Genomic DNA, 25,142 nt, shown 5'->3' with positions numbered 1-25,142 from the left:
TAAAGAAATGGAGAGATTCAAATAATGTCAGCAAACTCAAATCCCAAGCTCATTTTCCACACCAATACACACACACTCAGGGAATTCTTGCCAACCATAAGTTCAGCACTGGATTCCTAGAACAAGGTTTCCCACAGATACCCCTCACATTCCTTCAATGACCTATGCCTACTTTTCCTGTAAATTACTGTTATCTGTAGGATTTTCCATTTTAAAGTGAGTATCATCTTCTCAGTGTTGAGATTTTAATCTCCCTTTGTCCAAATGCAATTCAAAATTTAAGGAAAAAAAATACAGTAACTCCTAAATCTCATACACTCTAAATGCAAAAACACAGGGCATTTTCCACTTTCAGAAGATAATCCTGCTTAATGTCCTGCATCTTTATGGGAAACTTCAACTGGGTTACACTGCGATAGCTATTCCCTGTTGTCAACTTGAATATATCTAGAATGAACTACAATCAGAAATGGAGGGCACCCCTGTGATCCAGATCTTGAAGTTGGAAGACAAAGGCTTTTAATTCAGATCTTGAAGCACAGTGGCCATGAAAAGCTTAGGCCCAGGCAAGATGATGCATGCCTTTAATCCCAGGAGACAGAGGCAAGAAGATCTCTGAGTATGGTAAGACTGGGACAGAGCAAGTATCAAGTGAAGAACAGCTTAGGTCCAGGTGTAATAGTACACACCTTTAATCTGGGCAATACCTTCTGCTGGAGGCCTACTTAAGGACAATGGAAGAAGGAAGGCTTTCTTCTTCCTCACCTGCTTGTATTTATTTACCAGTGCAGTGTGTTGGAGCCTACTTCTTCAGGATTCTAGCTTATACCAAGGACCAGCTGAAGCAACTAGTTTCATGGGACTGAGCAACTACTAGATTCTGGAACTTCCTGTTCATAGCTGCCGATTGTTGGGTTAGTTAGACTGTAGACTGTACGTCATTCCAGTATATCCCTTAGAATATAGAGACATTCCATAAGTTCTATGACTGTAGAGAACCCTGACTAATAGACATAGTAGTACCTTTCTGTATGTGAGCAACTCCTGCTGAGGGGTCACAGTTGGTCCAACATTGCAAACTAGAAATATGTCATTTGGGTAAAATGACATTTTATTTTCCATGAGTTGCTAGTGCTTCTGTGTTTCACAGCAACATTGCCAAATAATCTTACTTCTGCAAAGGTCAACTTTATCTCTTTTATCCAAATGTTAATATTTTACATATCCCCCTAAGATCCCTGGTATAAACTGGTAACATATGTTGGTGTATGTTTTGTTAGCTTTGTTTAAACTACAGGTCGATACAGATAATAAGAATGTATATTGAATGCAATCTTGACAGTAACCAAAATGCTTTAGGAGAAAAATCTGTGTTTCTCATTCTTTATCATTAGTACCTTGTAGTGTACTTGTAGGGACAAGGTAACCCACCATAATGGGAAGGCTGTGGTGCCAGTGCACTTAACTTTGAGATAAATCAGCCCAGGTCTGGGGCCAATTCTGAGTGTGGAAATTAGAAAGTTGCCTAAACTCTCTTCATATTAGTTCTCTTGTCTGCAAATGAAGGTCAAATTAATCTTCATCCCGCTCTGACTACAATGAAGTGCTGCATGGAAACGGCTTGGCATGTGTCAAGCAACCAGAAGGGGCATTCTATTTCATTGTTTTGACAGAGTTCCAGAAAATAATGTGGAGCAGATGGTGCATGGGTGATCTTTGGACAGAAGAGCATCTGGTAACATGGTGACAAATGAAGCTACCAGCCACACATTAAACAGTAACGACCCACAGTGAAACAACAGAAAGGACAAACACTTTGGGCTGAGTTAAGTTTGGCCTCCATGATCTATCTGTTTTCTGGAAGATCACAACAATTGGCACATAGTACGCAAGAGAAGCACCAAGAAATCCAGGCTAGGGACTGTATTCAGCTGAACTTTTGCTGTCACTTAGTACTTTGGAAAAATGCTTATGTAAAATTATTGCCTACTTATTGCCTATTGATTTGGGTTAAAGGAGAAAAATAATTGAGGGGTGTCCATTGGATTTTATACTTCTATCCTTAAAATATGATAATTTCTTCCATCAGTAGTTTGCTCTTCAGCGACCAATATTTCTTTAACTTAACACTCCTGGTGATCTAAACATAAGGACATGAGTCAGAAAGGATCCCCCACCCCCACCCCCCAAAGGACTGTGACTGGTGCTCCCTTTTTACTCAGTTGTTGATAACCTACTGAAAGTAGTTGATGAATGGATGCAAGTGCTATATCAGCCAGATGTTGAGAAGCACGTGGCATTAGTAACTGAAAAGAGCCTGCTTGCATGCACTGTATAAGATGACACACATAGATGGGAAACTCTCATTACTTTGATAAATGGATAAATTAAAATTAAAACACTAATGTGTGACCTGGGTATGGTGGCACACGCCTTTAATCCCAGCACTCGGGAGGCAGAGGCAGGCAGATTTCTGAATTCGAGGCCAGCCTGGTCTACAAAGTAAGTTCCAGGACAGCCAAGGCTATACAGAGAAACCTTGTTCGAAAACAAAAACAAAAACAAAAAACCACCACCACCACCACCAACAACAACAACAAAAAAAACCCCACTAATGTGTAATGATATTTGAAGGCATCAAGCAAGAAAAAATCTAATAGAATTAATGGTATTTATTACCAAAGATTTAGTTCTATAAGACGATTTTGAGTATGACGTCCTAAAATGAACAATAAATATTAACCATACATGCTCTTATTTATGCATCCCCCTATACATAACATTCAGGCAAGATCATGATTGTTTATATAAAATGAATTCAAAGAGATATATGAAATTTTTAAAAAGAAAATAAAACTTCTAAGTCATGTTCTGGCTCTTTTGGAGTCAACACAATATAGAAAAACAAGAGAAAGTTTAGAAAAACTGGTAGACAATGTGCTACAAAAATGGCACCAATAGTGAAATCAGTTGCAGATGTTGTGACTCATCTGGGACCCATGGCGAGACCCAGATAGGTTGTCTTGACCTCAGTGGATCACTGAGACACTCCCAATGTCCCAAGAGGAACCAAAGCAATGAGATCCATGTGTGAGGTTTGAGGGTAAGAGTTCCTACCGTGATGCATAAATCCATTGTCACAGAGCCCAACAGCAAATATCATTGCCTCTTCCCTGGTACGGCAATCACCCTGTTAACCAAAAAATAAATCACTGCACATGGTGACAGGCAACTGGAGGCTGTATAGCACCTGAATTATAGTTTAAGGAACATCTCCCACACATGACATCACTACTCCCTAGTCCTTTTCTTAACATGTTTCTTAACACATGAGTACTCTACCAAATCTACTGTCATTTTTATTTCAATTCGACCATCAATAGTCTCATTTGCTTTCTCCTGTTTCATTATCTAAAATAGCAAATTTTTTCTGGAGTCATTCAAACATCAGCTATTGCAGAACTCAGCTGTAGCACACAGGAATATCATGCTCTAAAGTTAGAGAGACTTCTTAATAATCAAGACAAAAGTATTCCATTGGGCTTTCAAGATCTTCCAGTCTTGGTTTTACTCATCTCCAGTTTCACTTTCCAAAGTTTCTCACTTATCACTGGTCTTTAGTTAGTCCAGTTTCCTACAAATGCCTGAACTCCATCAGTGTCACTCTCACCTTCAGTAATGTAATGCCAGTGCATACAATGTCCGTTTCCCTGTCCATAAAACACCAAAATAAACTGTACTTTTGGTTGTGAAAACTGTAACCCTGATATCCACCAAAGCAAACTGACTATGTACCTACATATATGCATCATATCTTCACCAATCCAGGTATTTGATGTCTTACGAATTCATTTAAAAATATACATTTATTTATTTCTAAATATCACACCAAGTTCAAGATATGACACATTAAAGCTCAAACAAAATTTATTTTTTTCCTTCCAGTAATTTGGATCTTGTGAAGAATTTGATCACTTTAAAAGTAGTACCTAGTTAAGAATCAATATCCAATTCAGTTAAGAATCTTAGTCAGCCTGATTCTGGTGTACAGAGAAAGGCCCTGAGCCGGGTGGAGGATCCATGAGTACTTCTGTGGAAGATGATGCTAAAGAATTTTACAAAAGATTAAAAATAAGCCCAAATGAGTACCAACTTCTGAAAGGTAGGACCTTGCCTGCATGTGTCCTGATGCTTTATTTCCGCAGCTATTTAAAGGGTTATGCTGAAAGCTTTGGTTGGTTTGATTATTTAAATGTTTCATTTACTGGACTAATATTTCATTAAAAGAAAGGGGGTATAAATATAATCTCAAATACTGTAGTGATCCTACCTCTTTGAAAAATCCTTTGGAGTCTACTTAGATCTGGGAAGCTCTGAAGAAAGTGTAAAAACCACTGCTTGGATGGGATGAAACAAGAACTTGTCTAGTTAAAAAAATATAAATGTTTCCTGCACATCACACATAAGCAAATCACATGATGTTTTAGTAATACATCAACATACTTATCCAGTGAGGAATAAGGTATTTGGTTATAAGCCATTGGAATAAAAGCATCAATCTAGGAAGTAGCAACATATGGAGAACAGAACAAAGTCATTGCATTGTCCAAGATGGTATCACTCACATATCACAGATATGCACAGCATCCAGAGATATCTCACAACAGCCTATGGCCTGCTGCACTGTAGCATAGCTAACTCCAACTGCCCAATCATGCTGTCCAAATCCAGTCAGTACTGATTAGTATGCAGATTAAGTTAAATACAAGTCTAGGTGGAAAGCGAGCCCTATTTTGTCTCTTCCCCTAAATTAAGCACTTTAGCTTGCTCCCTTTCCATCCCAAGGCAACCCATGATCTTGAAGCTCAGTATTAAGAGCTAGAAAGTCTGCCTTAACCGTACACATTGACCAGTATGAGAACTATGAAGCTTCAGGGACCAATGTAGGAAGCCACAAATAGCTACTGTAGGATGAGGTGAGCAGATGAAAACTCTATACTCCAGAAAGAGAGTTATAGGTGCAAGCTTGTCTCAGTTTTAGCACAGCTGGTACCAAATACTGGTCACTTGAGACAACCTCCTTGGGAGTTTCAGACAATTAAGTAACAAATACTTTGTTTCAGCATGTTTCAGATAAAATAGGATACCTTAAATGTTAAAAAATACAAGTATTCTTTCCCCTAAAATTAGTAACTGACTTTTTGCTTTGAATTGAAAGGTTGATTTGGCACCAAGTTTTGCTCCCAACCCATTTCCTCAGTCTTCTCCCATATACCACATATCATATGAGCTTATGTTAATTCTAGAGCAGCATGAACTCTGTGCAAAAGTCTCTTACTGAAGGAAAAACCAACCCAGCCACACACACGACCAACAGTATTAAAGTGTTAGAAGCTATCTTACTGGGAAGCTACGGGACATGTGACTACCAGTCCTCTCAAAGTCACTTTCATTCCTCTAAGACAGCAAATTCTCAAGGTAAAAGTTTATATTCAATGAAATACCAAAAAAAAAAAAAAAAAAAAAAGAAGAAGAAGAATTTAGAAATCAATGAAATCTCAAACTGTATATATATATCTATATATATGCATACATACATACTGTGTTTATATATTAGTATGCATATTAAATTAGGTATTTAACTTAAAATGTTGACTCATTTCATTTTAATACGTAAACCCATATATATAACTTAAATATTAAAAGTTTGTTACCTAGCACTTGGTGTGTTTTTGTTCAGCTGTTGGACAAAGGCCAGTTGAACGGGTGCAAAAAATAAATCCTCTTTTGCAACCCAGAACTCACTGCTCAGTATGAGTTTTGATGCATACCAGAAGGAATATAAGTACAGAGATGTTATTGATGAAGCTGGTTCTAGCAATATCATATACAGTTTATCTTATAAAGGTAATGCAGTAGATGAATATTCCTTTTTTTAAAGGCTTGTCTTGATTATGAAGTCAGAATTAGAAATTACCCATGAATGGATGTTTGTTTCAGTGTTACACTGGCATTTCCTTCACTCTTCAGAGATGTTCAGGGACACAAGTACCTTAAAATGGCTTAAAGATAATTGAAGAAGAGTCCCTCAAGTAAATTGAAGAAATCCTCAAATCTTCTGGTTAAGAACTTAGAAGTTGCCGGAGAGTGGTGGCACATGCCTGTAATCCCAACACTTGGGAGGCCGAGGCAGGTGGATTTCTGAGTTTGAGGCCAGCCTGGTCTACAGAGTAAGTTCCAGGACAGCCAGGACTACACAGAGAAACTCTGTCTCAAAAAAACAAACAAACAAACAAACAAAAAAACAAACAAAAAACAAACAAACAAAAAACCTTAGAAGTTGCGGGGCATGGGTGGTGGTGCACACCTTTAATCCCAGCACTTGGGAGGCAGACACAGACTGATTTCTGAGTTCGAGGCCAGCATGGTCTACACAGTGAGTTTCAGGATAGCCAGGACTATACAGACAAACCCTGTCTCGAAAAACAAAACAAACAAACAAACAAACAAACAAAAAAGAACTTAGAAGTTATCAATGACTGTGTCTTTAAACCAAGGACAGGTAAGAAAAGACTGGATGACATTTGAGAGAGGTGACCTGGATGGACAGCAAAGGAATCAAATCTCTTAAATAAGAATTGATTTGATTTAATTTTTAAAAATAAATAATTATATACAGTAAAAAAAGGGTTTGATACCTACTTATAGAAGGAAAATAAGGATATTTTAATACAAACAAAATAGTAAGGCTGCTTATGAAATTGACTCAAATATTTATGTATAACAATTGCATTGCATCCAAGCAAACCCCTGCCCCAGGCAGCAAGTGTATATCACCTTTTCATAGTGTCTTGAGTTTAGTCAACAGAATATATCCAAGCACTTATTAGTTGACCTATCATAAAAATAACTACATAAATCTGTACTTGAAAAGCTATTGTGATATGTTTATGTGTGACATGTTGTATGTGTGAATTTTTACTACTTATAAACATTTTTTTTCACTTATAATCATAAATTTTCTCAGTACTGGTTGTCCACATTAAGATTCAATGAATCTGAAAAACAATGAATATACTCTCTGCACTTCACAGACATTAAAGCTTATGTTATACATGCCAGGCTGGTATAAAACAAAATGACATGGAAGAGTTGAATTATTTGTGAGGACTAATGAACAGTTACTTTAAAACAAATTAATAGAAAAAGCATCAAGATGACTTAGTGACTGAACATAGCTATTCTTCACTGATAATCAAATTATGCTTGGTAGTTGATTTTATTTGTTTTTGTTTGTTTGTTTGTTTGTTTGATGTAACTCAGCTCATGTTTTAAAAATAGGAACATCTTATTTTTGAAAAAGAAGATATCAAAAAGGCTCTACAAGATCCCAGAAATCAAATTCAAATCCTAATTCAGCTTCATACTATCCCTATGAAGGCAGACAATCCAGATGACAGTGAATCAACCAGACAGCAAGTTCACATCTCACACTTACATGAGAAAGAAGGAATCGGGGCAACATCTATTTGTCTTCTTACCTGTGCAATTAACCAGTCTATCAATTTGTTGGCCATGACAACAGATTTGTAAGTTCTTAAATGGTAATCTTTATCTCTACAAAATAGAAAAAAGAAAGCACAAGTGTTAAACAAGAAACTAAGTAAGCACTCACAAGTCCTTCCATTCAGTGTCAGTGTGCAGAGGAAAGTCTACCAGTGAGCCTTCAGCCAGCCAGTGCATGTATATTTAAGAGACGTAAACAAAGTATGTATGGGACAAAGATCTATCATATAAGAGGGATCTGACCCATCAAAATATCACAATAGGACATTTCTTCATTCACATGTTTTACACACAGGATTATTACTTCTGTCAAACTTAGTGATATAGCTAGAAAACTGGCATCTGATTAGTGAATAAATAACAAAATAGAATTTCTCCCCCTATGTCATGGCTACTAAAACTATCCTCATGGGTCACCTTGAACACGAACTTGGCGGAAGGTCCCATGGACCCCAGAGGACTCTCTACGCTATCTTAGGATCACTGGTGAGTTGAACACAACATCGATTCCAATTCAATTCTGATGGGCCTGTAACAGCAGGAGCAAGGACACTGTAGCCCTGCCTGGCCAGCTGCTCAGGTCCTTCTGTTCAGTACTGGTACAACTTGGTTTTGAACATGCCAGACAGCCCCATGGTCCTCAGAGGAGACACCACTTCCAGGCACTGTAACACACCCAGGATCTTAGGATTCCAGGGTCTCAGGATAACAGGAGCTTGGTCACACCTGGATGACAGGTTCTCAGAGGAAGCTTGACTGCCAAGAATTATGACACACCCAGAATCTCAGGTTCACATGAGCCTACAATCAAAGGATCACAAAGAAAACTGGACTCTAAGAGGTCCTGAATCAACTGGGATTATGGGAAGGACAGACTCCAATCAGATATATTGAGGGCAGTAAGCACTTAAGATAATCAGATGGCAGGAGGCAAGAGTAAGAACAGAAGCAACATAAACCAAGGTTATTTGGCATCATCAGAACCAAGCTCTCAAACCATAGCAAGTCCTGGATAACCCATCACACCAGAAAATCACGACATGGATGTAAAGTCACTTCTCATGATGATGATGGAGGACTTTAAGAAGGAAATACAGGAAAACACAGGTAAACAGCTAGAACCCCTTAAAGAGGAAACACAAAAATCCATTAAAGAATACCAGGAAAACACTACCAAACAGGTGAAAGAATTGAACAAAATGATCTAGGATCTAAAAATGGAAGTAGAAACAATAAAGAAATCACAAAGGGAGACAATTCTAGAGACAGAAATCCTAGGAAAGAAATCAGGAACCACAGATGCAAGCATCAGCAACAGAATACAAGAGATAGAAGAGAGGATCTCAGGTACAGAAGATTCCATAGAGAACATCGGCACAACAATCAAAGAAAATGCAAAATGCAAAAAGGAGGCTAACCCAAAACATCAAGGAAATCCAGGACACAATGAGAAGACCAAGCCTAAGGATAATAGGTATAGAGAAGAATGAAGATTTTTCAAATTAAAGGGCCAGTAAATATCTTCAACAAAATTATAGAAGAACATTTTCATAACCTAAAGAATGAGATGCCCATGAAAATACAAGAAACCTACAGAACTCCTACAAGACTGGACCAGAAAAAAAGATTCCTCCCAACACAAAATAATCAGAACAACAAATGCACTAAATAAAGAGAGAATATTAAAAGCAGTAAGGGAAAAAGGTCAAGTAACATATAAAAAAGGCCTATTAGAACTATTCCAGACTTCTCACCAGAGACTATGAAAGCCAGAAGATCCTGGACAGATGTTATACAGACCCTAAGAGAACACAAATGCCAGCCCAGGCTACTATACCCACCAAAACTCTCAATTACCATGGATGGAGAAACCAAAGTATTCCATGACAAAACCAAATTCACAAAATATCTTTCCACGAATCCAGCCCTTCAGAGGATAATAAAGGGAAAACTCCTACACAAGGAGGGAAATGACACCCTAGAAAAAGCAAGACAGTAATTCTTCAACAAACCAAAAAGAAGATAGCCACAAGAACAGAATCCCAACTCTAACAACAAAAATAACAGGAAGTAAAAATTACTTTTCCTTAATATCTCTTACCATCAATGGACTCAATTCCTCAATAAAAAGACATAGACTAACAGACTGGCTATATAAACAGGACCCAACATTTTGCTACATACAGAAAACCCACCTCAGGGACAAAGACAGAAACTACCTTAGAGTAAAATGCTGGAAAACAATTTTCCAAGCAAATGGTCCAAAGAAACAAGCTGGAATAGCGATTCTAAAATCAAATAAAATAGACTTCCAATCCACAGTTATCAAAAAAGATAAGGAGGGGCACTTCATACTCATCAAAGGTAAAATCATCCAAGATGAACTCTCAATTCTGAATATCTATGCTCCAAATGCAAGGACAGCCACATTCATTAAAGAAACTTTACTGAAAATCAAAGCACACATTGCACCTCACACAAAAATATTGGGAGACTTTAACACCCCACTCTAATCAATGGACAGATCGTGGAAACAGAAACTAAAAACAGACAGTGAAACTAACAGAAGTTATGAAACAAATGGATTTAATAGATATCTACAGAACATTTTACCCTAAAACAAAAGAATACACCTTTTTCACAGCACCTCATGGTACCTTCTCCAAAATTGACCATATAATCAGTCATAAAACAGGCCTCAACAGATACAAAAATATTGAAATCATCCCATGCATCCTATCAGATCACCACAGACTAAGGGTGATCTTCAATAATAACATAAATAATAGAAAGTCAGCACTGACATGGAAGCTGAACAACACTCTACTCAATGATAACTTAGTCAAGGAAGAAATGAAGAAAGAAATTAAAGATTTTTTCGCATTTAAAGGAAATGAAGCCACAACATACCCAAACTTATAGGACACAATGAAAGCAGTCCTAAGAGGAAAATTCATAGCTCTGAGTGCCTCCAAAAAGAAACTAGAGAAAGCATACACTAGCAGCTGGACAGCACACCTAAAGGCTCTAAAACAAAAGGAAGCAAATTCACCAAAGAGGAGTAGATGGCAGGAAATAATCAAACTCAGGGGCGAAATCAACCAAGTTAAAAAAAAAAAGTACTACATAGAGAGTCAACCAAACCAGGAGCTGTACAGGGGAGTTCCAGGGTCAAGAAGCAGGAGTGGGTGGGTAGGGGAGCAGGGCGGGGTGGGGGTATAGGGTACTTTCGGGATAGCACTTGAAATTTGAAATGTATATAAAGAAAATATCTAATTTTAAAAAAGCAGATCAAGGGGATACAAATTGAAAAGGAAGAAATCAAAATATCTCTATTTGCAGATTATATGATAGTATATATAAGTGACCCCCAAAATTCCATCAGAGAACTCCTAAACCTGACAAACAGCTTCAACGCAATAACTGGATGTAAAATTAACTCAAACAAATCAGTGGCCTTTCTCTACACAAAGGATCTACAGACTAAGAAAGAAATTAGGGAAACAACACCCTTCACAATAGTCACAAATAATATAAAATACCTGGGTGTGACTCTAAGGAAGTGAAAGATCTGTATGATAAGAACTTCAAGTCTCTGAACAAAGAAATTGAAGTAGATCTCAGAAGATGGAAAGATCTCCCACACTCATGGATTGGCAGGATTAATATAGTAAAACTGGTTATCCTGCCGAAAGCAATCTACAGATTCAATGGAATCCCCATCAAAATTCCAACTCAATTCTTCACCAAGTTAGAAAGGGAAGTTTGCAAATTCATCTGGAATAACAAAAAACCTAAGATACTAAAAACTACTCTCAACAATAAAAGAACGTCTGGTGGAATCACCATGCCTGTCCTCAAGATGTACTACAGAGCAATTGTGAAAAAAACTGCATGGTACTGGTATAGCAACAGACAGGTAGATCAATGGAATAGAATTGAAGACCCAGAAATGAATCCACACAGCTATGGTCACTTGATCTTTGGCAAGGGACCTAAAACTATCCAGTGGGAAAAAGAGCATTTTCAACAAATGGTGCTGGCAGAACTGGCGGTTATCATGTAGAATAATGCAAATTGATTCATTCTTATCTCCTTGTACAAAGCTCAAGTCTATGTGGATCGAGGAATTCCACATAAAACCAGAGACTCTGAAACTTATAGAGGATAAAGTGGGGAAAAGCCTCGAAGATATGGGTACAGGGGAAAATTTCCTGAACAGAATAGCAATGGCTTTTGCTGTAAGATCGAGAATCGACAAATAGGACCTCATAAAATCTCAAAGCTTCTGTAAGGCAAAAGATACTGTCAATAAGACAAAAAGGCCACCAACAGATTGGGAAAGGATCTTTACTAATCCTAAATCTGATAGGGGACTCATATCCAATATATACAAAGAACTCAAGAAGCTGGACTCCAGAAAAGCAAATAACCCTGTTAAAATATGGGGTACAGAGCTAAACAAAGAATTCTCAACTGAGGAATACCAAATGGCTGAGAAGCACCTGAAAAAATGTTCAACATCCTTAATCATCAGGGAAATGCAAATCAAAATAACCCTGAGATTTCACCTCATACCAGTGAGAATGTCTAAGATCAAAAATTCAGGAGCCAGGCGTGGTGGCACACACCTTTAATCTCAGCACTTGGGAGGCAGAGGCAGGCGGATTTCTGAGTTCAAGGTCTGCAAAGTGAGTTCCAGGACAGCCAGGGCTACACAGAGAAACTCTGTCTCGAAAAAAACAAAAAAACAACAAAAACAAACAAAACAAAACAAAAAATTCAGGTCATAGCAGATGCTGGCGAGGATGTGGAGAAAGAGGAACACTCCTCCATTGCTGGTGGCATTGCAAGCTGGTACAAACACTCTGGAAATCAGTTTGGCAGTTTCTCAGAAAATTGGTCATAGTGGACCGGATGATCCAGCAATACCTCTCCTGGGCATATACCCAGAATATGTTCCAACTTGTAATAAGGACACATGCTCCGCCAGGTGTGGTGGCGCATGCCTTTAATCCCAACATTTGGGAGGCAGAGGTAGGCGGATTCTGAGTTCGAGGCCAGCCTGGTCTACAGAGTGAGTTCCAGGACAGCCAAGGCTACACAGAGAAACCCTGCCCCCTCCAAAAAAAACCCCAAAAAAACAAACAAACAAAAAAACCCACATGCTCCACTATGTTCATAGCAGCCTTATTTATAGTAGCCAGAAGCTGGAAGAACCCAGATGTCCCTCAACAGAAGAATGGATACAGAAAATGCGGTATATTTACACAATGTAGTACTACTCAGCTATTAAAAACAATGAATTTATGAAATTCTTAGGCAAATGGATGTATCTGGAGGATGTCGTCCTGAAGAAAGTAACCCAATCACAAAACAACACACATGATATGCACTCACTGATAAGTGCATATTAGCCCAGAAGCTCAGAATCCTTCTTAGAAGTGGGTACAAATTACCCATGGAAGGAGTTACAGAAACAAAGTTTGGAGTAGATCCTGAAGGAATGACCATCCAGAGACTGTCCCACTTGGTGATCTATCCCATAAACAACCACCAAACTCCAGACACCATGACAGATGCCAAGAAGAGCGTGCATACAGGAGACTGATACGGCTCTCTCCTGAAGGGCTCTGCCAGTTCCTGACAAATACAGAAGTGGACGCTCACAGTCATCCATTGGATGGAGACCAAGGTCCTCAATGAAGGAGCTAGAGAAAGTACCCAAGGAACTGAACAGGTTTGAAGTGCCATAGGAGGCACATCAATATGAACTAACCAGTATCCCTAGAGTTCCTTGGAACTAAACCACCAATCAAAGAAAACACATGGTGGAACTTATGGCTCTAGCTGTATATGTAGCAGAGGATGGCCTAGTCGGTCATCAATGGGAGGAGAGGCCCTAGGTCCTGTGAAGGTTCTATGCCCCACTATAGGGGAATGGTAGGACCAGGAATGGGAGTGGGAGTGTTTGGGAGCAGGAGGGAGTGGGAGGAGATAGGGGATTTTTGGAGGGGAAGCCAGGAAAGAGGATAACATTTGAAAATTAAATAAAAAAATATCTAATAAAAATAATAAAAAAACTATCCTCAAAGTGTGGTGCATAGAGTATGAAAATTCTTGAGTATATATTCTCCAAGAAGAGAGGGGTTGCACACTGTACTTATTCACAGGATTTCTGTAAAGCCTGCAAGCCTGAAGAAGGTACAGGAAGACTGTACTACATAAGTTTTCTAAGCAAAGCATGGAACCATGAAGCTATACACCCACACACCAAAAACACAGACACATGTACACACATACATACATACACATACATACCACACACTCACATACACATAAACCATACACACACATACCAAAAACACAGACACATGCACACACATACATACCTACACATAAACATACACATATACACACATAAACCACACACACACACACACACACACACACACACACACACACACACACACAGAGAGACAGACACCTGGGAATTGGGGGATTGACTGGCTCTCTCAGCAGGCTCCTTCCTGCTCATCAGACTTTCCAGGCCTGAAAAATCATTCAACGGTCAGTGAAAAACTTTAAAAGTCTCATGACCAGTCCTGTGCACAAAGGCAGAATCGAAAATTGATTTCATTTTGTAGGTCCAGATAAGAGAGAATGAGAAAATGACAGTCCTTGTAAAATGTCAAAAGAAAAAATAATTGTAGGCTGCTAATAGCTTGAGGTGACTAATAAGCCCTGCCTATATGTCCTGTCCTTTAGCCTTGTCAGTAATTTATAGCTGATATCCATGATATCCATATCCTCTATTCACATGCATATAAAACTCTCTGAAGTGTGACTAAAACTTTTGGCCTTCAGTATGTGAACTGGGTTCCCTGGGAATCTAATTCATTTTCCTTTATTTTACGTTTACTGCCATCTTTCTAAAACCTATCACTTTCACCTTGATTTCCATAAGCATCAACAAGAAAGAAAGAGCTAGTCATGGGCCAGATGTGGGTGTCTTGTTAGTTATGGGCCAGATACGAGTATCATTTGGTTAGTCATGGGCCAAATGCGGGGGTCTGGTTCCTATCAGCCAGATTTTTTTCTCTATAAATTAAAGTCATATGTATTAATGAATAACTATCATACAGTACATCTGTTTTATGTTTTAATTCCATATATTTTCTGATACAACACATAAATAATGGTCATTTTTACCCAAAAAATAATTAATTCCTATTGGTTCCTAAGGACTGTAACTTCCTTGATATCAAATCTCATACAGCAACAACATCAACAACAACAATAAAATAATAATAATAATTTTTAAGATGTATTTTTCTAAACATATTTTTCATACATACACATATTATTTATATATGTGCAAATAACATGAAGAGTTAGCTATTATTCTTTTCTATTTGATTAGCAGGAGATACATCATTGCTAAGTATTTAATATTAATTTATTCAAAACATATGAAAGCAATCTATAGCAGCAGTACATTATAGAGTTCACACTCTTTCCCAACTTTACACTGTGAAGCCTGCTGCTAAAGCAGATATTTATTCAGGACAAATAGGTAGCAAGACGTGCAGCTCTCCTGAAGAACCTCCTCACAATCTTTATGTGATGTAAAAGGGAATTCCAATATGCAGACACAGCAAGTCTTGGAAAAATATCTATCTATCCATCTCTCTATCTGTCTATCTGTCTATCTGTCTGTCTATCTATCTATCTATCTATCCATCAATCCATCTATCTATCTATCTATCTATCTATCTACCCATCTATCTTTTATTTATCTCATCTATGCATGCATCCATCTATCTACCTAGTCATCCTATATCAATCATCTATCTACCTATCATTTATCCACCTATCATCTATCAATCTTCCTTTTACCTAGTTATCTATCTATGCATCACCTTAGAATTGATATTACAAGTGTAAAATGAATTGTGCATATGAACTTATGGATTTTATAGCTGTTACTAAAAGATATATTTATTTGTTTCAAAAATGGGCCATGCATTTGTTTTGAAAATGAGTTAGTTAATAAGCTCCAAAATTATATGTGTTGAGTATAATTTTTAATTTTCCAATGCAAAAAATTAACTTTTGAAGGGAAAAACATATCAAAAAGAAACATAAAATATACATCTAATATTCAATTATTCAGTATATACATACATAAAGAGATTATATAAAATCCAAAATCCAAAATATACAACATAAAAATATTCCTAGTTATAAACAATTAGAACTAACAGTATTTCTGAATCATTTCCAGATCATTCAACTACCATTTACTAGATACTAAAGAAATCTGAATTATTTCATTTTCAGCTGAAGAATGTGGTATGAGATAATAATCAAATAAGTTTTGAAAGCATAACAAAGGGAAAAGACACTGAATATATAGTGCTTTAGGATTATTTGACATAAACAATTACGTAAAATGAAATGACTCAAGTTCTAACATGAAATACAAACAGTTCCATTTATGACCCCCTAGGAAGCCAACTCACCTGACCACTGGGGTAAACAGACTATGAAGACGACAGTAGAGCCTTACACCCTGTGTGAAACAGAAGCAAATCAGAAACGGGTACGATCACTCAAGAGAAATGCTACTGAAGATTCAGAATACTAAATCAACTCTTTTTCAGTCTCCTGCAGTTATTATGCAATCTCAGGAATATTACAAATCTATCAAAATATTGAAATACAGGATAAATGTAGGAGCTAAGTCACTGAAGAACAGGATAGGTTTGTACTGTGAATCTGTCTTATGTGTGTGACATATATGAAAGATCACCTAAAATATTTCTTAACATAAATTATAAGATATACTTCAAACAGAAAGTTTAAATAGCAGTAAATCTAGAATGTGCTTAGTTATATTTCAGTATAAAAATTTCAAGCGTGCAATAAAAAAGGGTATTATATTTGTCCTTATGTTTCTGTTTTTAAAATTTATATAAATTTTTGTCCAGAGTTTGTTCCACATGAAAAAAATTAAAATGATCTAACACTGGCACTTCAGACATCTTAATAAGACAAAGACTGCTTATAACGTAACTTAAGAGTTTCCTATATTAGCTTTGCATCTTCCCCAAGGATGGCAACAGGAATCTTGCTATGGAAGTGGCCGAAGGTGCCATTACCTTAGAAATCACGTCCTGCATCTCACTCCTGGGGTAAAATGTACCATCGTCATAACGGAATCGGTATAGCATTTGCTCCGGTTTGAACTGGTGCTTATCGGTAACTAAGAACATAAAAATGTTACAGTAAAATACTGGCAATCTGATCATGTTTATTGAATACATACTCACAATTTATGAAAAACTTCTGATTTTCCCCAAAAAAGCAATGCCAATCCAATATTTTCAACAGTGAAATTTGTAAGGTTTTGTTCTTTACAACAAGGAAACTTCCCATATGATCTGAAGAATTGATTGAGGTTAATAATATTCAGCTAGCGTAATATATATATATTATATATACATGTATGTAAGTATGTATGCCATACACTATGTACTGACAGGAAATGCAGACTCATGCTTCCTATTTCTTGACAGTTACCTAAGACTGAACTGAACATCAAAGAACAAACACCCATGCTGGTGTGGTAGTACATGTCTACATATAAGCCTAGAACTGAAGAGGCTGAAGCGGGGGGATGGATGACTCCAGGGCCAGCCTAACCTACCTGACTCTGAGGCTAGCCTGGGTTACAAAGTTCCACATCAGCAAGGGCTATAGAGTAAAACCTTACCTCACAAAATAGAATACATTTTAATTTAAAATTTGTAGAGTACATACTTAGATAGTAAGCATGATATCTGTGCGGTTTTATTTTGTTTGGTTTGTTTTATGTGTTTTTATCCTCAGCCCAAGAAGTGCATATTTGCTTGTAACTATTTTACCATATACTGATGGTGCCAAGACCACACATACACCAATCCATGTATCTTGTATTCAAACCTCCAGAGATGACTGAATACTTTCAATATGTAAAAAACTTTAAATATATAAAAATTTTAAGAGTTCTTACACTGATTAGCGCTATTTTTTACATGTTACTTATTTCTTTTTTTCTTCTTCTACTTAAGAATGGCTACTCTTCAGTGTCATCCACACAGTAAAATTTTCATTTCTTAAAACTCTTATCAGGAATTTGTTAGTCTTTGGTAAGAACTTTGGTAATTAATGCAATCTTTTTCAAACTCTTCCAAAACAACTGAAGAGAAATAATAGTTCTAAATTCAGTTTATGAAGCCAGATAAGGATATTAAAATGAAACAAAATCACAGTCGAATATCACTACCAAACAGAGCTGCAAAAATCCTCAACAAAATGCTATAAACCAGTGAACAAGGCTCCTGGAAAGAAGCCGTGCCTGCAAAGGTAGACTGAGTAGGTGACCTGGGGAGGGTGGAATACTGCAAATCCAGAACTAATTTACAAGTTATTTTGAGCTACTTCAGCTAAATAGCAATTTCTTGCATACTTCTGTGTGGGACCAAACATCCATTGAAAAACTAATAAAAACCTCTTGGAATGTATAAACAGACTGACTCCTAGTCTCACCAATCGATGGGTTAAAAGTAGGATCAGCTAGCATATGGCCTTATGCTTTGCCATAACCTACCTACCCAGTGTCATTATTGTTATTGAAAGTGTGTATTTTATGACTTTCTTCTATGTCACTATAAACATTTCACTAAATTGATACCTCATCAGAACATCGTGTTTGTAAGACTTTTTTCCCTTTTGTATTATCAGAAACAAATTTAACAGGACACAAAAAGAAACACGAGCCATAACCACATAAGATCCATCCTTGTGGACTGACAAATCAGTCCATATAATGAGCCTGTTAACAACTACAAGTAAGATGAGCAAGAGATAAAACATTTAGCAGAACCCAGCACTGTTTCATGGTAAACTCTCTGAGCAGATTCAGTATAAAAGGGATACACCTCAACAGAGAAAGGACGGTGTGCAAGGCGAGAACTCGCGTTGTACTCAAAGGGTAATTACTAAAAGCTTCCCCCATGAGGTCAAAATGTAAAGAAGAAACTCTTGCTCACCACTTCTTTGCATCATTGTTAAGTTAGTTTTCACAGTTACAGGTTTCCTTCTGGGATCTTCTCTATACTCTACCACTTTTTGGTTGACTTCCGTACTCCCCCTCAGCTCCTTGCTGCTCTACCCTTGTCCCTTGTTCCTCTTGAATTCTGTTCTCTTGTCTTTACTATGGCCCTCCCTTAAAGCTTCCCTTTAGCTTCCTGTGACTTTCTACCTGGACATGCACACTTGACAGAGGCCAAAATGGACATTGAGAGACAATGCATGGTAGTTTCTTCCTGAGCCTGGGTTGCCTTACTTAATATACAGTCCTCTAGGCCCATTCATTTCCTTGAAATTTTTTGTTTTAATCTTTCTTTACAATACTCCTGTCAGCTTCTTGGCAGGGAAGGGGAAATGACTGCCCCTTGAGATAAACTTTAGTGCTCCTCTGTCAAAGCTCCTGAGGGGGAAAAAAGATGACCTTCCCTAGGAGACGGATCTACTCACAACCTTATTACGATGTTAAATTCTTTACTGTGGGATATTCCTCATCGGCCATTTAAAACCGTGTGATGTATAAAGACGGGTGACCTTGATTACACGAGCATGTTTAGGAATGCTACAGCTGCAGCCTGCAATGAGGATGCTTCCTTATGTGAGAATGTGTCAGCTTCCTCGGTAACAGTATTATTCTGTCTTTTTTCAGAGACCTTGGGTTGGAATCATCTCCCCTTCGTTACAAGAAACACCATTTTTTATCACAGCTCCTGATCCTATGTCTTGGCTTTCAACTGCCCAAGGAGCAAACTCATTGCATTTAGTTATACCTGTGTTCCTCATGAGACTCCAACAGGAAAAGAAATGAAAGAGAAAAAACTCATCTCTGTGTTTTCTATGCACATAAATCTCTTTTTTAAAAAAATGAATAACTTGCTTTAGTAAATGTACAAATCTGCATCTGAGAATGAAATCAACACACGAGCTGAAAATGAACTATCCAAAAAGACCTTAAGAAAAATCAAATTCATCATCACACTAACAAATATGACGGGAATGAATTTGAACAAGGAGACAAATATCCTGTGTACTAAAGTCTAAATCATCGGTGAAATTTTCTTATAAAGACATAAATAAATAGAAATATATTCTGTGTTCATTGACTGAAAGGATTAATATTATTTAAAGATCCAGTATACTCAGAGTGATATACAGATCAAATACAATCCCTATCAAAATTCTAATGTCGTGTTTCATATAAAGAAAATAACCAGCAAAATGAAACATTGGGATCTCTGTGAAACAAAAAAGACACCAAATAGTCAAAACAATTTTATACAAAGAACAAAGCTAGAAGCATACACCATATGACTTCAAAACAAACTACAAGGACTGTACTAATCAAAGCCTTGTGGTACTAACACAAAAACAAACACAGAAAACCACTGGAACATGTAGGAAACTCCAAAATAACCCAATGCATTTGTAGCTGATTGACCTTTGCCAAGGCTGTTAGGAATGCTTATAAGAAAATTGTTTCTTCAATAAATGGTACTACGAAAAGCTGACCTACACATGCATAAGAATGAAAATGGAACCCTATCTGACACCACAGACAATAAACCAACTCAAAAGAATTAAAAGCTTAAACATATGACCTGAAACTTCAAAACCACTAGAAGGAAGAAATGGAGAAAACCTTGACACTGTCAGGGCAATGAAAATTTTGGATGAGATTCCCCCAAATGACAGTAAGAAAAGCAAAAATAGGCAAATGGGATCGTCTTAGAGGAAAAGGTTGCTTCATAACACATAAAATCATCAACCAAATAAAAGTACAAAATATGCATCAGGGAAAACATCTGAAAATCATGTAAGCCATAGGATCGATATGCAAAATATAGAAAGAATGCAATCAGGTCACACCACTGGCACTATAAATGACTCAACTGAAAGTGGACAAAAAACCCAACTTCTCAAAGTTAGGTGATCCAGGCAGTGAAGGAACTATGAGGAAGGATGCTTAAGTCTCTCTAGATAATACAACAAGGAAGGAGAGTCTGTCCTGGGTAGGACATCACTTTAAACTAAAGCTCAAGCAGTTTGCATTTAAATACTTTCTATATGAAGAATGTAACATACTCAGGATAGATCATGTGCTACAAAGAGCTATAACTTCATGATTAGACAGAAAACTGTAATCTTTATGCTGGGAATATTGAAATCAGAGAATATTCTGTCAAAAGTAACAGCATTTGGTGAGCCCAAAAGTATATCAAAAGATTTATTAATAAGGACAAATATATGCATGTATATGTACACATGTACACACATACACAACTAGTCCAGATAAACCTTATACATGGTTTAAGGCTGTGAAATAGAGCCACGATTGTTGTTATTGGGGGAGGAAATCAACAACAAAGCTTTTTGGCATTTTATTTTCTCCTGAAGCTAACACATTGTCTTAATTAGGGTTTCTGTTACTGAAACAAAACACCAAGAACAAAAAGCAAGATGGAGAGGAAAGGGTTTCTTTAGCTTACACTTTTACATTGTTATTCATCACCAAAGGAAGTCAGAACAGGAACTCTAACAGAGAAGGAACCTGGAAACAGGAGCTGATCCACAGGCCATGGAGGGGTGGTGATTACTGGGTTGTTCTTCATGGCTTGCTCAAGCCTGCCTCTTATAAAACCCAGGACCACCAGCCCAGGGATGGGATCACCTACAATGGACCAGGCCCTCCCCTATTGATCACAAATTGAGAAAAATGCCTTACAGATGGATGTCATGGAGGTGTTTCCTTAACTGAGGTTCCTTTCTCTCTGATGACTCTAGCTTGGGTTAAGTTGACACAAAACCAGCCAGTACAGCCATTTAAAAGGAAGCATGAGTGTAAAAATAAAATAAAATTAGAAGGAATATTTTGAAATTCTATAGACTGCTTTAAAATCAGTGCTTTTTATCCAATCTATTTATATCCATTATTATACTTTATAATAGTCATGGAAATAAATTCTCTTGATTTAAAAAAAAAAAATGAACACAGGTATGTTGCTTGCCACACCAAAACAAGGCCATGTTAATCAGTTAGGGACTTTAGGGTGAAATCTTCATAACCTTGGGGCAATCTGAAGAGCTTACGCATTGCCTTGAATAAACAGCAACAGCTCAGGTTTGCACTCAGTCTACAGCAGGAAAATAGATTCTCACCTTATGAGAAAAGATGCTCACTGCAATCTTTCAGACAACTATGACAGAAGAAGACATGCACAATAATCATTACTTCTAGAAAGTAGAGGTGAGGGCAAGTGGGGAAGAAGGTGAACCGATGCACAGTTTGCTAACATCTGTGGTATAAAATTTTTTACATGGGCCAACTTCAAACCATCCACTAAAAGTTACAGAACTGAGCTGGCACAATGGACAGAATGTTCTCACTGCACAAAACCCCTTAGCAGAGGTAAGGGAACATGTGAAATAATTGGGAAATGCCATGTTTCATGAACCCATCATTCTGTGCATTATATGCCTAGTTATGTCATTTCAATGTTAATAACAGTTATGTTTAACAAGTTTGAGAGCCTTAGTAATTTGATTACCAGCACTCAGAAGCTTATACAAAGAATTTTAACACACTACAGGATGTACCAGATGAGAGTTCTGAAGTCTCACAGGAGCATTTGGACTGTGAGCACTAGTTAAAGAAAAGCAATATTAACATTGTGTCATAAAGACTATTTTATCCCTACCTACGAGTTCATAGGAAAGTGAGGTATTATGTCAGACTAGGTCAATAGTATATGCAGTGAATATATGCAATAGTATATGCAGTGAATAATAGTAACAACATAACTCTCTCTCTCTCTCTCTCTCTCTCTCTCTCTCTCTCTCTCTCTCTCTCTCACTGTCTTTTAAACAGATGGCTCATTCAATTCTATTTTAAGAAATTCTGTTTTTACAAAAGTGCAGCTGGAAGCATGGACTCAATACCCATAAAATCTAGTTCCTATCTCTACATTGAAATAGAATCACTCTCTTAATATAAAATTGCAAAATAAGATTTCTCACCCCCCAGTTTCTGAGGATTATAGAAACTTTTAAAACAGGTTTCTTTTTATAAAAATGCTAGATTCAAAATACAACATTATAATTGATCAAATCCTGACTGCACTATAACAAGCCCAGACTCCTGAATTCAAACAGTAAAACAGGAAGAATTCTGGCAGCTCTCCGGGCTATAGTTCTCAGTAAGAAGAATTAACAAGGCTATAAATATTCAAAACAGTTTTTAATTCTCCTAATTTAAGTATTTGATGAAATCCTGCATTTCAGATTTGAAACTAATTTTAATAAGAATGTATTGACTAGTTTATTTCAAGACTGGATCAAGCAGATGGTTCAGTAGATAAAGGTATCTCCTGGCAAAGCCAAAAACGTGAGCTCAGTCCCTGGAACTCAAAACCTAGGAGGTAAGAACAGATTTCCAAAAGATCCCATCTAACTGCCAAATGCATGCCAAGGCATACAGATATACAAAAATAATTAGTATGAAAGCGCTTTTAAAAGAGACTGTGCTACTGATCCAGGCAGTGCCTACAAACTGGGATAAACTGGCCAGGACTGATGCGCTCCCATGCTTTGTGTTCATTTTATTCTATTTCTCAATCTTTAAATTTTTTTTGACAGTTTCAAATATCATCTATCTAGATCAAATCAACCCTATTTCATCACCTTGTTCTCCCCATTTCCCCATTGAACACCATGTACTGCCTTTGTTGTTACTGTTGTTTTATTTTACCCTACTGAGACCACTTAATGCTGCCTGTGTGTTCACAGGCATAGGACCATTGACTGGAGCATGACTAAGCCTTTTGGGGTGAAATCATTGGAGGAAACTTATTCTCCCTCAAGTAACCAATGATTGTCAAGGCATCTTAGCAAGTGTTGGTACTTCAGGAGCCATCCTTGAATCCATTCTGGGATTTGGCCTACTGGAGGATAAAAGTATTCAGCAATATCACCTTGATGTGAACAATACAAGCTTCAAGAATGACAGCCCTGGGAAGATATGGCTACTAGTACAACAGTGGCCTGATTGCAGTAGAAGAAACCTCTTTTTGTTTAGTAGTTAATTGTCTTAATTAGGGTTCCATTGCTGTGAAGAGATAACATGGCCAAGGCAACTCTTAGAAAGGCAGACATTTAATTGGAGCTTACTTACAATTTCAGAGGTTCAGTCCATTATCATCATGGTGGGAAGCATGGCAACATGCAGGCAGACTACATCTTTATCTAAAAGCAAAAGTTCTACATCTTGATCTAAAGGCAGCCAGGAGACTATCTTCTGCACTGGGTGAAGCCTGAGCATAGGAAACCTCAAAGCCCATCTACACAGTGATATACTTGCTCTAACAAGACCACACCTCCTCCATAAGGCCACACCTTTTAATAGTACTACTCTTTATGGCCAAGTATTTAAACACATGAGTTTATGGGGGTCAAACATATTCAAACCACCACAGTAATGAAGTGTCTCTGGATATAGAAGTCTAAATGAGAAAGGAAAAGGTTAACTGGTTGACCACAATTTTGTGCCACCTACTTAGGTTCAAGATAAGATAAAGAAATGATAAATGTTTTAGGAGATAGGAATTCTAATTACCCTGATTTGATCATTACATATTATAGAAATGACTAAACTTATCACTCTTTTCCCTGTAAGTACATACAATTACTGTGTGTTGGTTAAAATGCTTTATAAATTAAAGGTAACAATGTAATGTATAGTTTTATCCCCAAATGTATACATGAACTTGAGTTAGGAAATGTGAAAGACTAAAGCCATCAATATCAACATCTCATTTCTTCTTAAGCTTGTTGTGTATTTTAAATATGGATCGTTCCTCACAGACTCATTTGAATTCTTGGTCCCCAGATTGTGACACTATTTTTGAAGGTTCTAAAAACTTGGAGTTAGGGTACAACCCAAGGAAGCAGATGACTGGAGGTGGGTTTTTGGGAGTTTATAATTACTGACTATTTCTTGCCTTGCTCTGGCCATGAAATGAACAACTATCCTCTGTTCCATGTTCCTACCATCATAATGTTCTACTCAAATGCATGGGGTCAAATGACCATGTGACCCTCTGATTCCATGAGCCAAAGTAAATTCTTACTTTACATTGCTTATGCTAGGTCACAGCAAAGAGTAACTATTACAGCTGTTACCTCTATATACAGTGCTAAATACATGTGTATGATATGATGCTTTCGATGTTTTACTATTAATGAATCAAGTATAAAATATGCTTAAAATATGATAATTTTCTTACTCAGCATGTTTATTAGATGTTTTCCTATTAATGAATCAAGTATAAAATATGCTCAAAATATGATAATTTTCTTACTCAGTTAGCATGTGTTTACTGAGTACCTGAATATGCTAGGTATGAAAAGCACATACTATGGTATATAACAAAGGATTGTGTGCTAACATT

The 25,142-nt window shown here is 37.2% G+C and overlaps 1 protein-coding gene and 1 non-coding gene across 3 annotated transcripts in view; one reads left to right on the top strand and one right to left on the bottom strand.

Moving 5' to 3' along the window:
* Positions 1-25,142, bottom strand: part of Prex2 (phosphatidylinositol-3,4,5-trisphosphate-dependent Rac exchange factor 2) — a 310,411-nt gene that overhangs the window by 163,729 nt on the left and 121,540 nt on the right. For both annotated transcript variants that reach the window (XM_006495441.4, NM_029525.1), the window contains exons 12-15: positions 16,731-16,834; positions 16,092-16,141; positions 7,542-7,617; positions 3,118-3,190 (exon numbers count right to left, since the gene is read on the bottom strand). In XM_006495441.4, coding sequence (XP_006495504.1) covers positions 3,118-3,190; positions 7,542-7,617; positions 16,092-16,141; positions 16,731-16,834 — 303 coding nt within the window. The remainder of the gene's footprint in view (positions 1-3,117; positions 3,191-7,541; positions 7,618-16,091; positions 16,142-16,730; positions 16,835-25,142) is intronic.
* Gm24173 lies at positions 5,717-5,844 on the top strand. Its single transcript, XR_003949303.1, has one exon. It is a non-coding gene; the product is annotated as a small nucleolar RNA SNORA40 (small nucleolar RNA).

This window comes from Mus musculus, chromosome 1, assembly GCF_000001635.26.
Source record: "Mus musculus strain C57BL/6J chromosome 1, GRCm38.p6 C57BL/6J".
NCBI lineage: Eukaryota > Metazoa > Chordata > Mammalia > Rodentia > Muridae > Mus > Mus musculus.
The sequence above is the reverse complement of the archived record's forward strand: the minus strand, read 5'-3'. Positions and strand labels throughout refer to the sequence as shown.